This window comes from Balaenoptera borealis (assembly GCF_965194805.1).
Source record: "Balaenoptera borealis genome assembly, chromosome: 6".
NCBI classification, from domain to species: Eukaryota; Metazoa; Chordata; class Mammalia; order Artiodactyla; family Balaenopteridae; genus Balaenoptera; species Balaenoptera borealis.
Window position 1 is genome coordinate 31,714,153 of NC_138863.1, and position 15,187 is coordinate 31,729,339.

General features: G+C 39.0%; 1 protein-coding gene across 3 annotated transcripts in view; it reads left to right on the forward strand.

Annotated features, from left to right (window-relative positions):
• Positions 1-15,187, forward strand: part of PARD3B (par-3 family cell polarity regulator beta) — a 1,037,301-nt gene that overhangs the window by 951,905 nt on the left and 70,209 nt on the right. For all 3 annotated transcript variants that reach the window (XM_082397042.1, XM_082397040.1, XM_082397041.1), the window contains one exon: positions 11,396-11,475. In XM_082397042.1, the coding sequence (XP_082253168.1) occupies positions 11,396-11,475 (80 nt within the window). The remainder of the gene's footprint in view (positions 1-11,395; positions 11,476-15,187) is intronic.

Consider the following 15,187-nt stretch of genomic DNA (forward strand, 5'->3'; position numbering starts at 1 on the left):
TCAGGTACTGAGAGCCTTTATTCACTAGTTAATAGAAAACCATTGACAGGGTGTGTGTGTTTGGTTTCGTTGTTCAAATTAGGTTTTGACACAAGAACATCAATTTCTCAGAAAGTCATCTGTTTAGTTCTTCCTTTCTCCTCCTCTCGTCTTCATTCATCTTCCTAGAACTGAATTCTGCTGGTATAGCAGTCGGTTGCAAAATAATTTGGTTAATATAAATGTAGGGCTATTGTGTGTCTGATTCCAGCATTAATGGTAGCATGGGTCTGGTAACTTTGTGAAGCTGCACGTTGAGGTACATGTTTAGATCAACAGTGGTTATTCCCAGGGTACCCAGTAATTTATTCTATCAGATAAGCTTCCCCTACTAGTGTACTAGTATTATTTTTGAGCTATTAGAATCTTTTCTAAGCAATTACATACTTAAGGTTCCTAATGGTTTTGATTTATACTCCAGATTCAAGTTTAAATCTCAACTGTAAGAATGTTTCTAGGTTTGTTTTTTTTTTTTTTTTAAAGAAATGAAAATAAATCAGGACTAAATAAACAAAAGAGCTTGGGACTTCTCTGGTGGTGCAGTGGTTAAGAATCCGCCTGCCAATGCAGGGGACACAGGTTCGAGCCCTGGTCTGGGAATATCCCACACGCTGCTGAGCAATTAAGCCCATGTGCCACAACTACTGAGCCTGAGCTCTAGAGCCCGCGAGCCACAACTACTGAGCCCGTGTGCCACAATTACTGAAGCCCGTGCTCTGCAACAAAGAAAAGCCACCGCAATGAGAAGCCCGTGCACCGCAACAAAGAGTAGCCCCCCGCTCACTGCAACTAGAGAAAGCCCCCGTGCAGCAACAAAGACCCAACACAGCCAAAAATAAATAAATTAATTAACGAAAGAGCTTGAAAGATGCAGTCTTAATAAGACTTAACCAAAGGACAGATGTCATAAAACTTCCTTAAAAACATTTTGATAGTATGTATCCTATTATTTAATAGGTCTGGTTCAAAAAACTAGGTAGCCATTAGGGAAGCAGATTAATTTTTTGTGTTAACTGCTACTGAGTAGATGGTTTTGAGACTTCTGTTTCATTGACTCAATAAATATTAATGAACAAGGTGATATGCCAGGCCTTGAGAATGTAATGGCTCAAAAAAGAGGCATTGTCTCAATTCTAATGAAGCTTGCAATCTGATGTCTTGTGTAAACCAAATTAATAGACTGACACCATTCATGAATACTGAAAAAAAAAACTGTAATACAGCAGGATATTTTTAATAAAACATAACCCTTTATTAAAAGTTATTTTTATTAAAAATTATTTTTGCTATACAAAAAATTGACATGTATATGTATATTAATGCCTCCAGCTATCTTAAATAAATATCACTAGGCAATTGGGGTTCAGCGGTATGGTTATGATGACCATAAGCACATTCAGAATGCTCACAGGCAGTCATAATTTCACGTATTCCATCTCACTGCCAACATAGGTTTATTTGAACTTTCAGGTCTGATGCCTCAGTTCTTTGTTTAAGAAATAGAGCAGCAGTAACTATAATGACCACTTCTAACATATGAGGCAGCATTAAGAGTGAGACAAACACTACTTTGGGGTCAGGCAGATCTCAGTTTAGATCTTGTCTTTGCCACCATGTGACCCTTTGGGCAAGTTGCTTTAACATCCTCTGAACTCTAGTTTCCCCGTGTGTAAAATGAGGCAGAAATGGAAATGGTCACATTGATTTTAACTCATGATACTGATTGTAGAGTGTTCCAGAGAATCTTTTCTTTCTAATAACTATAACGGGAGTGATTTGAACTTGCCCACTGACTAAACTATTAAAAAAATTCTGAAGAGCTTAAAATTTTGCATATATTTACATTGTTTAGTCTTTATAAATGCAAGTATATTTTAAATATGCTAGAGAGCTTTAGTCAATGAATATCCTTTATACGACTTAATAGTTAGAAGAGATAGTATGAACTCATAAGGAATAACGTGAACAAACTATTATCATTTTAAGATTTAGTCATAGTTTGAAGGTCAACTTTGTTTCTTTTAGGATGTGTAAAGAAGGTTGTCACAGAGTACAATAAACTGAAACAGCAGAGGAGTAAATAACTCACATATTATATCCAAGAAACAATTGGAAACTAAATTCAATAAGTACTGGGTATTAGAACCTAGTGATTACTGTAACTAACCAAAACTCCACCAAAGTCCCTTTATTCTGTTCCTGGAAAATACAGGACAGGTGTGAACAGACAGATTTCTTGGGGAATGCTTTTCCTAATACCTTTTTTTTTTCATCTTTTCATCAGACCTTTGTCTTCTGCCAAGTAAGAGTTTATACGTCAGTCAGTGTTACAAGATCTCTTTTTGTAGGTAGACAGATGGGAAAAGGAAATGAGGAGTGGTGTCTGGCTCTTTAATTAAAGATGTAGAGCCAGAGTTTGCTCTTCAAGCTTATTGGCAAGACACACATGCACACATGTACACACGCACACACACACATACACTCACACACAAAGTGCATCTGATAGATGAAGCCAAGTTTGTAAATTGTAGCCACAATCATAGTTTCTATGGTAACTGAATCTTAGGCCCAGACACAAACAGAGCTGGAGATATCTGATTTTATTTTCTCCAAAGATAATCAGAAGAGAGATCATTCAGGCTGTGGCCCAATGTGTACATATGTATATGTGTACATATGTATATGTATATGGCTAGAACTTGGATGGTGCTAGCATGAGATTTAATGCTTAAATCCCAATAAATGTGTTATAACTTTATAATGTTGCAGATTGCTTTACTATCTTTGTCATTCAGCTTTAAAATAACTATGTGCATACATATAGTTACTATATTAATAAGGTGTAATTGGTTAACATAATGTGGAAACTATATACAAGGTAACTTTTATAAATGTGTGTAGGTTAGAAGGGACTTTAAGGATTTATGTTTTAACTCCAACATTTTACAAGGGAGGAAAATATAGGCACAAAATGGTTAAAAGGCTTATCCAAGACTTATTTTAAAAATATTTTTATTTGCTGTATATTCTAAACTAGCAGATGTTCTAAGCAAGTCTATAAGCTGAATACCCAGTTATTTGACAAAATTGCTGAAATTAAATTAGAGAAAATAAACACTTCAGAAATAATGGTTTGAACGAGTGTGTGTACTTTTGCTTCTCTAGATAGCATATTTGTAAATACATATCTCAGGAATAATATACTTCACATTGCAAAAGAGAAATAATTAAGCAGCTTATTTTAATTAGTTTCTTTTTGTTTAGATGGAATATTGTCAGTTGCCCTTCCTCCAAACACGTAGCATTTTAGCAGAGTGTCTGAATATTAGAAGATTCTCAAAGCCAAGTTTATAACTTTTTAGATGTTTTTATTGAGTTGATTCCTTTAAAAACCTTCCAGGCAAACCTATAGCTAGGTAAAAGCAATGTAATTAAAAGAAAGCTTCTGGAAACTGCTCAAAAATATCTGTCATGATACCAACTTGAAATGAAAGGCATATTTCCTAAAATGGCATCTACATTTTTATACTTCGCATTTTAATCTTATGATGTGTCTGGCAGCATGAAACTCATTTTTGGGTAATGGGTCTGAGTAAGACATATTTGTAAGTGAGGATGTTATGTATGGGTGAATAAGCTGTATTGCACCTTTGCACAGCCTTTCCATCACAGCAGCTTTTAAATTTCCTCAGGAAAATTGACTTATGGGACATAAATTACAACATTGGCAAAAATGTGTCCTAACCTGTAGGAATTGGAAAACATGTTAATTTTGAATTGTTTCCGCTTTTTATCATCAGATATTTGATTTATCCTTTTATTTTTAATGAATTGTTTAAAAATGTTTGAAAGGGCATTAAATCTTCCCCTCTTCCATTAATCTGCAAATGGGGGAAACAGGGGTGTTAAATGGCCTCTTTAGTATATTGCTTTATGAAACTGCTGATTCTTGCAATGCCAGGCTAGAAATACACACTAATTTAAGGAACACTGAATGTAAGCGGCAAGCTCCTTGCTTTTGTAGAGAAAAGACTAATAGCTTTATTTTAACAAGGCTCTTAACACCCCAGACAGCAGCAGGCACTGAGTGAATGAAATTGGGAGAACTCCCATGGACTAAAAGCATCTTAATTCAACATCCCCCCTGCCTGCCCCCCACCCCCAAACACCAAGCCCTCCTGATAGGCTGTCATAAGCTGTCATAATCCAAACAAAGAAGATCGCCATGTGCAAGGCACACCAAGGTATGAGCTTTTCAAGTTGTTTTGAATAAGCTCTCTGAAGTTTCACTTCCTGAGCAGTAGAGAGATAAATATGCCCAAAATCCAAGCATAAGTTCTAACATTACATTGTTGTGGAAAAGACTATGTTTCTGTTATGGCTTAAGTCAAGATTATTCCTATCAGATGTATATTTAGGTCATTACATTAAAAAAAATAAATAAAATAAACCTGCATGATACCAAGTGAGATAAAGGGCTTCTTTAAAAAAAATTAATTGGATCAAAGCCGCTGACCTTATGTTTTTGTGATGCGAGACATTACCTAATAAGGAGTTCTTCAAGGAGATGCATTTCTGAGTCTTGTTGAGCACAGAGCAAAATGAGAAATGAGCTTATAAATGCCTCTGCCAGTTCTCTCTCCCCTCACTCCCTCCAAAAGTGGCTTGACTTCCTAAGGACCCAACTAAAACTTATAATTAGTTTCTCTTTGGCAACCCTCTAGCTGCAGTTTCCTACTTTCAGCTCACAGCTATTTGTAAGAATCTTTGTCCCCAACACAATAATCTGTATTGCCACCATTTCTGATTGGGATAGTAAACGTGATCAAATTACAGGAGGAGATTAGATAAGTTATGATTTATCCATAAATCTTATACAGCTATTAAAATTCACGTTTGTGGAAACATATCTACTAGCACAGGAAAATGCCAGTAGTAAATAGTTGGGAAAAAATTCTATATACCATTAAAATATGTATATATTTGTAAATGTTAACAGAGGTCATCTTTGGGTGACTTAGGGAGAAAAAAACAGGTAAATCTGTTTTTTAAATAATGGAACACAAATGTATTGCTGTCATCTCCCTTGACTAACTGTGTGTCCCTGAGGAGGAAATGACTTTTCTCATCTCTGTGTCTTAGAGTACTTAGCATACGGCTCTAATATTTAGAGTCACTAACAAATGTTTATTTACTTGAAAGTATTCATCTCATTTTCTGAGCGTGATAGCATAAGACAGTGCAACCAGTGGGTGTTTATTTATTAGAAAACTGTAAAGATTTTCAACACCATAGAGTCTGGCTTTCAATAAAGCACCAAGCAACATCTCATTGCCAATTCCCACATACCCTTTTACAGACTTTCTATCAGTCACTGTTCAGTTGCAGAGAACAATATACACTCTAGCTAGTTTAAGCAGGAACAAATTTATTACACCATATTAACAGGCTTACAGAATCATAAGGAAGGCTAGGAAACAAATTCTTAGATAAGCTTGCAGGAATGATTTCCCAAACCACACAACAGAACTAGGCTACCCAGGGAGCTTCTGCCATTTCTTTGAGGAAGGTTTTGACTCCACAAGCCACTCAGTAATGCCTATAGCAGAAGCCACCATAATGAGGAAGGTGCCACAAACAGGAATTCACCTTTAGTGCCACCAGCTCCAAAGCTAGCTATGAAAGCTACACTCCACCCCCAGAAACTAGCAATGGCACATCTGCTAACACTGCCATGGGAAAACCAAGCACACCTTTGGACGTTCTTGCCAGAATCAACAGTGGAAACATCGCCACTGCCTCAACTCCATTTCTCAAATGACATGGCCCAACTTAAATCACACCCAGCACATTGACTACAAGGGAATTCTGGGAAAGGTAGTTTTCAGCTTTCCAAGCTCTATGGTTCAGAGTGATCCTCGACAAGGAGGGAGGATCGAATAAAGCTCACCAACACACCATATAAGCCACAGATCTTGTCTTACTGAAGCTCTTGGCTGCTTTTGACACTGTGAACCACTCCCTCTTTCATGGAATTCTTTTCCCTTAATTCCTGTGATAACGTTCTCTCCTTGCTCTCTTCTTGACCAACAACTTTTACTCAGACTCTCTCCTGGGTTCAACTTTTTTTTTTTTTTTTTGCCTGCCCCTTAAATTATGGTATTTCTAAGATTATTATTGGTATTCTCTCTCTTTTCATCGCATGTCTTTTCTTCTGTTCTGTCCCTGTAGATTCTTCCTGGGCAGTCTAATTGTTTTCCAAGGTTTCAGGTACCATCTATAGGCTGAATGTTTCTCAATTCTACATCTCTAGTCCAGATTTTTCTTCTACGTCGCAAACTTTTATACGCAATTATCTCTCAGACATTTCCATCAGGTGTCCCAACTCAAGCTTAATATATTTAAGCGTTCCCTCCTCCAACCCCTACCCCTACCCTCTAAATCTGTTCTTTCTTTAGTCCCATCTTGGCAACAGTTATCAAATTCACCTAGTTGCTAAGTTCAGAAACTTAGACATGATTCCAAATACATCCTTCCCATTAATTCTCAGTCAGTTGTATTAAATTTACCCTCTTAACATCTTTATGACGCTCCCTTGTCTCCATCATTTTGAATAGCCCCTTGTTTAGTCCTTTATCATCTCTGACTTAGACTGTCACGGGAACCTCCATACTATGGCAAGAATAATCTCTCTAACTGTTCAATATGTGCTGTCACTTATGGAATATCACTTCTCAGTGGGTTCACCATCAACTAATGGTAAAATCAAGTTCCTTGGCATGAGCTCCTCCAAGATCCAGTCTATGGCAGTTTCTCCAGAGCTTGGACTCTGGGATCAGACAGACCTGAACCTTGTCTCAGATATGCCGTGTCCTAGCTGTATGACCTTAGGCAACTGCTCAGTTTTCTCATGTGCAAAATTGGGCAACCATTGGCGATATTTGGGAGGAATGAATGGGCTAATGCAAATAAAACATTTAGCCTTATGCTTGGCACTCAATAAGGGCCAAATAAGTGTTAACTTGTAGTAATCAAAGAAGTACTAAAAAATGGAGGGAGAGTCCATGTTGGATAGTCCATGTTCTTGGGTAGACTCAATATTGTCTATATGTCAGTTCTTCCCAGCTTGATCTGTATATTCAATGTACTCCCAATCAAAATCCCAGCAAGTTACAAACTGAATCTAAAGTTTATGTGGAGAGGCAAAAGTCCCAGAATAACCAACACAATGTTGAATGAGAAGAACAAAGTTGGAGGACAGACACTACCCAACTTCAAGACTTACTATAAAGCTACAGTAATCAAGACAGTATGGTATTGGTGAAAAAAAATCAACAAATAGATCAGTGGAACAGAATAGAGAGCCCAGAAATAGACCCACAGAAACACAGTCAACGGATCTTTGACAAAGTTGCAAAAGCAATATAATAGAGCAAAAATAGTCTTTTCAACAAATGGTGCTGGAACAACTGAACATCCACATGCAAAAAAAAAAAAAAAAGAAAGAAAAAAGAAAAAAATCTAGACACAGACCTTATAGTCTTCACAAAAATTATCACAGACCTAAATGTAAGATGCAAAACTGTAAAACTCCTAGAAGATAACATTGGAAAAAATCCAAATGACCTTAAGTTTGGTGATGACTTTTTAGATATGACATCAAAAGCATGATCCATGATATATATGGGAACTCTCTGTACTTTCCTCTCAATTTTGCTACAAACCTAAAACTTCTCTAAAAAATAAAATCTATTTAAAAATTTGCACTAGTGGCAATAATATTGTTGTAACCACAATAGTAGCACCAGTGATATTGTTGCTACTGTTACTAATATCCTTTTCCTTAGAGCGTCTGTTTCTTCTTTTACCAAAATTTTGACATTCCCTGGGAACACAGTGCTCCTTTTATGCCTCCATGTTGTTTCACTTGTGTTCTGTCTCCTAAGAATGCCTTCTCCTGCTACTCCTACCCCCTCCTCCTCCTAACAAACTCCTCCTCATTCATATTCAAGTTTTAGATGAAGCGTCAACACCCACATGAAGCTGTCTTCAACTCTCCCAGGTGGACTCTGCTATCTGTTCCTTCAGACCCCCACTGCCTCCTTCAGACTGACACTCCAGCGGTGATCTCATTGTACTGTAATTGTTTGCAGGCCTGTCTCTTTTATATTTAAAGCAATGAAGAAATCAAGCCTCTGTTCATTGCTTTGAAAGTGGTACCTAGTGTGGCATTAGAATACAGAAGGTGTTCAGTAATTACTCATTGAATGATTGTATTAAAGATGCTGTGGTACTAATAGGGAAACACACAAATACACATACAATTGGTGAAGAATGGAATAATTTTTTAATTGAAGTAGAGTTGATTTACAATATTGTGTTAGTTTCAGGTGTACAGCATGATTCGGTTATACATATATATGTGTATACCTATGTTCTTTTTTTGATTCTTTTCCATTGTAGTGTATTACAAGATATTGAATCTGTGCTATACAGCAAATCCTTGTTGTTTATCAATTTTACTCTCATATTCCCAATTTATCCCTCCCCTCCTTCCCCTTTGGTAACCATAAACTTGTTTTCTATGTCTGTGGGTCTGTTTCTGTTTTGTAAATAAGTTCATTTGTATCATTTTTTTAGACTCCACATATAAGCAATACTATATGATATTTGTCTTGCTCTGTCTGAATTACTTCACTTAGTATGATAATCTCCAGGTCCTTCCATGTTGCTGCAAATGGCAATATTTCATTCTTTTCTATGGCTGAGTAATATTCCACCATATATATACATATATATATGTATATATATATATGTACACACACACACACACACACACACACACACACACACACACATCTTCTTTATCCACTCATCTGTTAATGGACATTTAGGTTGCTTCCATGTCTTGGCTATTGTAAATAGTGCTGCAGTGAACACTGTGGTGCCTGTATCTTTTTGAATTAGAGCTTTCATCTTTTCCAGATGTATGCCCAGGAGTGAGATTGCTGGATCATATGGTAACCCTATTTTTAGTTTTTTTGAGAAACCTCCATACTGTTTTCAAGAACACAATAATTTTTGATGTATAAGCATGCCATCCATCTTTTGAAACCTGGCCTTTGCTTTTCTACTTCCATGAAGTTTTTCCAAACACCTTCATCTGTGCTTCTGCTAGTAACATCCTGAATGACATTGGTTCATGCGTTGTCCTACATCACTCTTTAATTATTTCATTTCTGATCCTTGTTTTCCCAACAAGACTAAAAGCTGCTTTAGGATAAGGATCATCCTACTTTTCACAGAATCTAGCATGCCAGCAGCTTGCCAGAAGAACCACAGCAGATGGACGCTGCCTCCTGAGATACCAGAATGTTGACTGCCATCATTAAGCGTTCAGATAATGGCCCTGAAAGTATTAACTTGGAGTTTTGTGGCCACGTGAAAAAAATTAGTTGTAAATGTCTAAAGCCATACTAAGGATACATAAATATGATGTTTTTCTTTTTTTTTTTTAATTTTTATTTTACCCAGTCTCCTAAAAGACCCACCTCATTCCTTATTCTTCTATATGTATGGCAATGAAGCATGATGTTTTTATAACAACCACAATTAGTAATCTTCAACATATTTCTGGTATTTACATTAATTCTCCCTCCATAAAAAAATAGGTCAAAAACAAAACAAACCTTAGATAGGAGTGACTGGGGACAATACTTCTATCCATCGCTTCTTTTTCTGTGCCATTTATTTATCCCCTAACTGTCTGACACCATCCTTGCCCCTAGTTTTTGTTAAAAAGGTCAGCAGTTTAAATCAGGGCTTTATCCTTATGCAGAGAATTCTGTCTCTCTGTAGTTGCTTCTAAGTCTGTAAGTGCAACCTTCATCCTACCTAGGTAGCTATTGGGCTGTCAACCTCTCAGATAACTACAGGTGCTCCTGTTCCAGGTATTGGTGAAATATAAAGAGGTTTAACAGGGCACACTCCTAAGGGCCTCCTGTAATAATTTGACACCAAGAATAGTCTTTCTTAACTCTAAACATGCGTATATTCTTGTTTTGCAACACCTTCCCTGACAAACCCTCCCTACACACACCATCCAAGCTGGGATGGTAGTTGCATAGAGAGCTGGAACTTTTCGTAGGAGGAAAATAAATTCCAGCTTGAGTACTACCCAGAAAAATTTCCTCTACAACCTTGACATTGTTACTTCCTGTGCTTATTAGCAAACTCCCCCTTCCTCCCCCCATTATAAGAGTCCAGGTTTTCTGTTTACCCCTTCCATGCCCATTATATGAGAGCTACCCTAGCACAAGAGTGAGGACACAGGTGGCCACAAACCACATGTGTTGACGGGAACAGGTGAGGAATTGATGAGTCACCAAGTACCTTCAAATACCATGTTCATCCCATATGTGTTTTTAGTTGGTATGATAGATACAGAAAGACTATATGTAACGTCTTTAGATTCATGGCACTCACACACTTTATTGAGAACCTACTGGGGCCAGTCACTCAGTGCCCATCAGAATCTCAGAGGCTGGTGGAAGAGACCTGAAGAGAGGTGAACACAGGAAGTACATAGGAAGGAACAAAAACCAATAAAGACCAACACTAGATTTAAAATAGTTTGTCACTTCTCTGTGTTTGTTTATAAGGGAGCGGGCTCAGTGAGGTTCAGGTGATCAGAGAGGGCTTCATAGAAGCCGTGGAAGAGGTAGCTGATGACCACTGATCCCAGGTAGTAAAGAAAGGTTTCGTGGAAAGTATACACTCTTATCACAGCCAAGAGGAGCCTAAGGAGACATGATGACTAAATGTTATATGGTGTCCTGAATGGGATCCTGAACAGAAAAAAAATTAGGTAAAATCGGAATAAACTATGAACTTGAGTTAACAATACTGTATTAATATTGATTTATTAATTGTAAGAAATATACCATAGGAATATGAGATGTTAGTTATAGGGAAACTGGGTGCAGGCTATATGGGAACTCTCTGTACTATCTTCTCAATTTTCCTGCCAGTCTAAAGCTGTTCTGCAAACTAAAGCCTATTTTGAAAGAAAAAAAAAAGCAGTCTTAACAATCTACAGAATATCCCTGGCATGGTGACAGGAAGGAATCAGTTTGACAATGACCCTTTTTTTGAAAGAAGTGACTTTGTCGTTAAATGCCATGTTTGTGACTCGATCATCAATTCCTATAACGATGCTGAGTTCTTGCCTGCTTTTCCGTGGTTAATTTTTGGCAGGCAGCAGCAGCATTTGTGCAGTGATTACAATTTTGAGATGCATTGTCAGTAACCAGGGTGCATAATGGATCTTCATCTCTAATTACTTTTCTCTCCACAGGTGTCTGGAAAGGGTCCAGATGGGAATGCACACAACCTCCGCTTTGAGGGGATGGAGAGACAGTACGCCTCCTTACCCAGGTAGATCACTGAGGGGTCTCCCATCACCATCCCACCCGCACATAAAGTCTTTAGAAAATACACATGGAATAGAAATCTGGCTCTGAAATGGGGAATATGTTATAATTTTGCCTTACTGCATCTGCCACAACCCTCGTGCCATCTTCACAACTGTGCTAATAATTGAAACACTTGTGGGTTATTTTTTAAGGGAAGAAAATAGTATATCATTGCAATTGAACATGTCAGCGAGAATATTAGATTCTGAATGGAAATCCTAAGCCATTGCTATAAACATGGTATTGAACAGCCTGCACCCAGCTCAGAGACAATAAAATAGTAAATCCTCTGTCCTAGGAATTACCCACAAGGAAGGGCATGCCAGCCTTAACCCTGGAGCTTCATGTGGGTGTTAAAAAGCAGGAGAGAAATAGGAACCTGGAAAGGGGTTCTTTGCTTGATTTAGAACCTGACCGTGTTCTTTGGGCAATAAGCAAATATTGCTGAGGGGCACCGACACAGTGTGGGGAAAAGACAGCTTCCTGGGAAAGTTCGCTTGGTGATTCTGGACGAACAGGATCCACTTATGCTGTAACTAGACACCCCTGAAAATGAGATACGATTCTCAAAGGTTTGTGCTCTTATCTGTGAGGTGAAGAATAATTTTAGTCTGCAGTCAATGGCACATGACAAAGAGGAAACCTTTCCGAGATGACATACAGTGCAGCGACTATGGGAGTTGAGTGAGTTGAGGGTGTGAGAATTTGTGAGTTTGAAAAGAAAAAACAAAAACAAAGAAAGGTTAATGCCAGGCAGAAAACGAAAATGTTACAGGATATCTGCTTTTAAAGAGGGGGCTGGTGGGGAGGACGCTAAATAGAGCTTTTCTATCATCATACTGAATTGTTAAAGTGCTAACTCAGAGCTGGGTTACCGTTTTGAGTTGCATGTTGGCTATATTTCTGCGTGTGAAATGACAAAAATAACAGCCCGAATATCACAACAGGCATAGCCCAAGTGACCATTTGCCCATATAAATAGTATGTTGATTTTCAAAAGTAATAAAATCTCAAATCTAGCAGAGAGCCAATTTTGAACACTGATTGGGCAGGATACCCAAAATACAATATTTTAAAAGCTCCTGTACAACTATATTTTATCTCCGTTTTCCCTTTTTATATGTTGTCTCATAGTTATTTTTCTCATCCTTGATTTCTTTCCTCTCCTTATTTTTTCCCTGGCTTAGTATTTTGTTTTCATTTAAAAAAATAGAAGTAGTCTCCAAAATTCATTTTAAATATAAAATTTCTGGCTTTCAGTATTGAAGTGCATGGAAATTGTGGTTAAGGCAGATGGAAAGTACTGTATTCTTAGGATAGGAAGAAAAAGGAAAACTGGAAACAGTTTAATGTCTTCCTGGCCAACTTGTACTCAGACTGCGGAAATGGATTTTTTTTTTTTTTTTTTTTTTTGGGTACAAATCAAAAGCACAGAAATAGCATTTATAAGTACAGAAATTCAACAGATTTCACTCATTCATTCCTTCCCCAAGTATCTACTGATCATCTACTATGCATCAGGCCCTGAGAATCTGGAGGCTGGGGATACCGTGGCTCTAGACACCTAGACAAGGACCCACCATCTAGGACAGGAGGCAGAAAAACAACTTTTTGTGAGAGTGCAACCAATGCTTAGATTGGTAATGATTAACATAAAGTCCTCTGAATTTCCAACTCCTATTTATTTTAATTAATCAGCCCTGAAATGCTCAGCCATGGCTGACTCTAAACACATCTATTTTAGGATTAAACACTGTGGAGGGAGTGTTTTGACAGAGGCAATACGTTGATGCTGTTTGTGGCTCTGGAGCTATCATCGCAATATATGAATTGGCAAAATCCTGCCAGCCCCGAGAGTATAACTGTAGCCAAAAGCGAAGCATCCTAGACTGAAAACAGCTTTGACGAACAGTGCATTCACACACGCAACACGATGGTAGACGTGATGAGCTTCACGTGCTAACACACCTTTTTAGCTACCTGGCAAGAAGGAGTCATGATGGAGAATAAATAAGGCTCAGACGAAGGCATGAGAGGTCCCTGGCACTGGTTTTCTAATGCAGGGGCTCGAACTTGCGTTTCCATCTCAATTATCTAAGGGAGATATGCAAAGCATCCCCACCAACATGCTCTAATCCATCGAGGGGGGGGGGGCCCATATTTACCCAACAGGATGCAGAATGCCGAGGCAGGGGACAAGCTACTGGCTTCTGTGTGCCGGTGACATTTACCCTGGTTTCCTAGTCTTCTCCCGCCCCTAGAGATTTTACTGTCCACTTAATTGAATCACCCCAACTCCACTGCTCCTTTTGTCAGGGGAGTGAGGCGAACACATCTCTGTAGGCACCAGATCCCCTCTTAGTCACAGAGGTGGGGAGCTTTAAAATATTTATGGAGTTAAATTTTTAATTAAAAATAGGAATAATTCTATCTACAGGAAGTCAGTGGCCAACCTTATAGGGGGCTTACTATGCTACTGACTGATTTGGTTCCTCTGCTGTTTGTGGAGAACATCACAGGAGTTTTAAGATAAACTCAACAGTGTTGATTTATGTGCCAAATTTGGAGCCATCAACCCAGAGAGAAAATGCTCCCCAGTGCCTGGAGCTGGGGAGGACCCCCGGTCAAGGGACACCCTGCTCTGCTTTCATGGAACTCTGTCGTCATTTTAAAGTAGGCCGTGCAGCCTGCTGCCGGGCTGAATGACACCTGACAAAATAAAGCCAGAACCCTAGCCAGCTCAGGAAAAAGATAATTCCCAGCACTTGCTAGTTATGAGGTTGCCTAAGGCTAAGGGCTAAGCGATGTTAAGTGTTATCGTTAAGCAATTTTAAATCTTCTGCCTCTGAAGAAAAATGACTTTATTTCTTTTCTCCTGAGGGTGCTGTTTTGGAAAGCGGAGCAAGGTTATACTACAGCCTCATTAGCGAGCGCCAGGCTTTTCCCAGGGCCAGTGTTTTAGCATCCTGTCCAGCCCCCACGTCTCTTTGGTAGTAAACAGAGAAAGTCAGCATCCCCTTATTCGTGCCTGACACAAATTATTACTCGCCCTGGGTGAGCAGGGAAGTGGCTGTTTCCCGGGCTGCTCTAATGTGTGAACAACAACGTGCGTATTTTTGCAAACAGCTTCTTTTTCACTTCAGCCTCCCAGCCTCTTTCAATTCTCGCAGGCCCCATTCTGATTTTACAGGCCTCCTCCTGGTCCGTCCGTTCAGCAGCGAACTCTCTCCTCTCCCATCTGAAGCCTCCATCATTCCCACCTGGCCCATCCCCGGCCCCATGGGATCCCATTATCCCTTCTCTGCAGGTGGCTCAGTGCATCAGCACATGATGTTGCTCTTCCGGGCTTGTAATCAAGTGTTGAGTCCCGAGGAGGGAGCAGAAAGGCTCTACATCTCTTCTGTGGTCCTACATGCGTGAGTGCTGAAAGGTTGCTGGAGAAACTCATAAAAGCATTCACTGGTTCCACTACAAAATTCACATTATCCAACCCCAGCTGGGCCCCTGCTGCTGTCCAGAATTCCTTTTAGTTGTGCCGTAAACTCCCTTGACTATCCCCACAGTGGCCATTCCAAACCTTTTCTGCTCCCGTTAAGTTCTGCAAAGATGACTAAGCCCCCCCAAGCCCAATCGCTAGAGATGATCTCACTTCCTTTCCTTTACAGCCTTGAGAC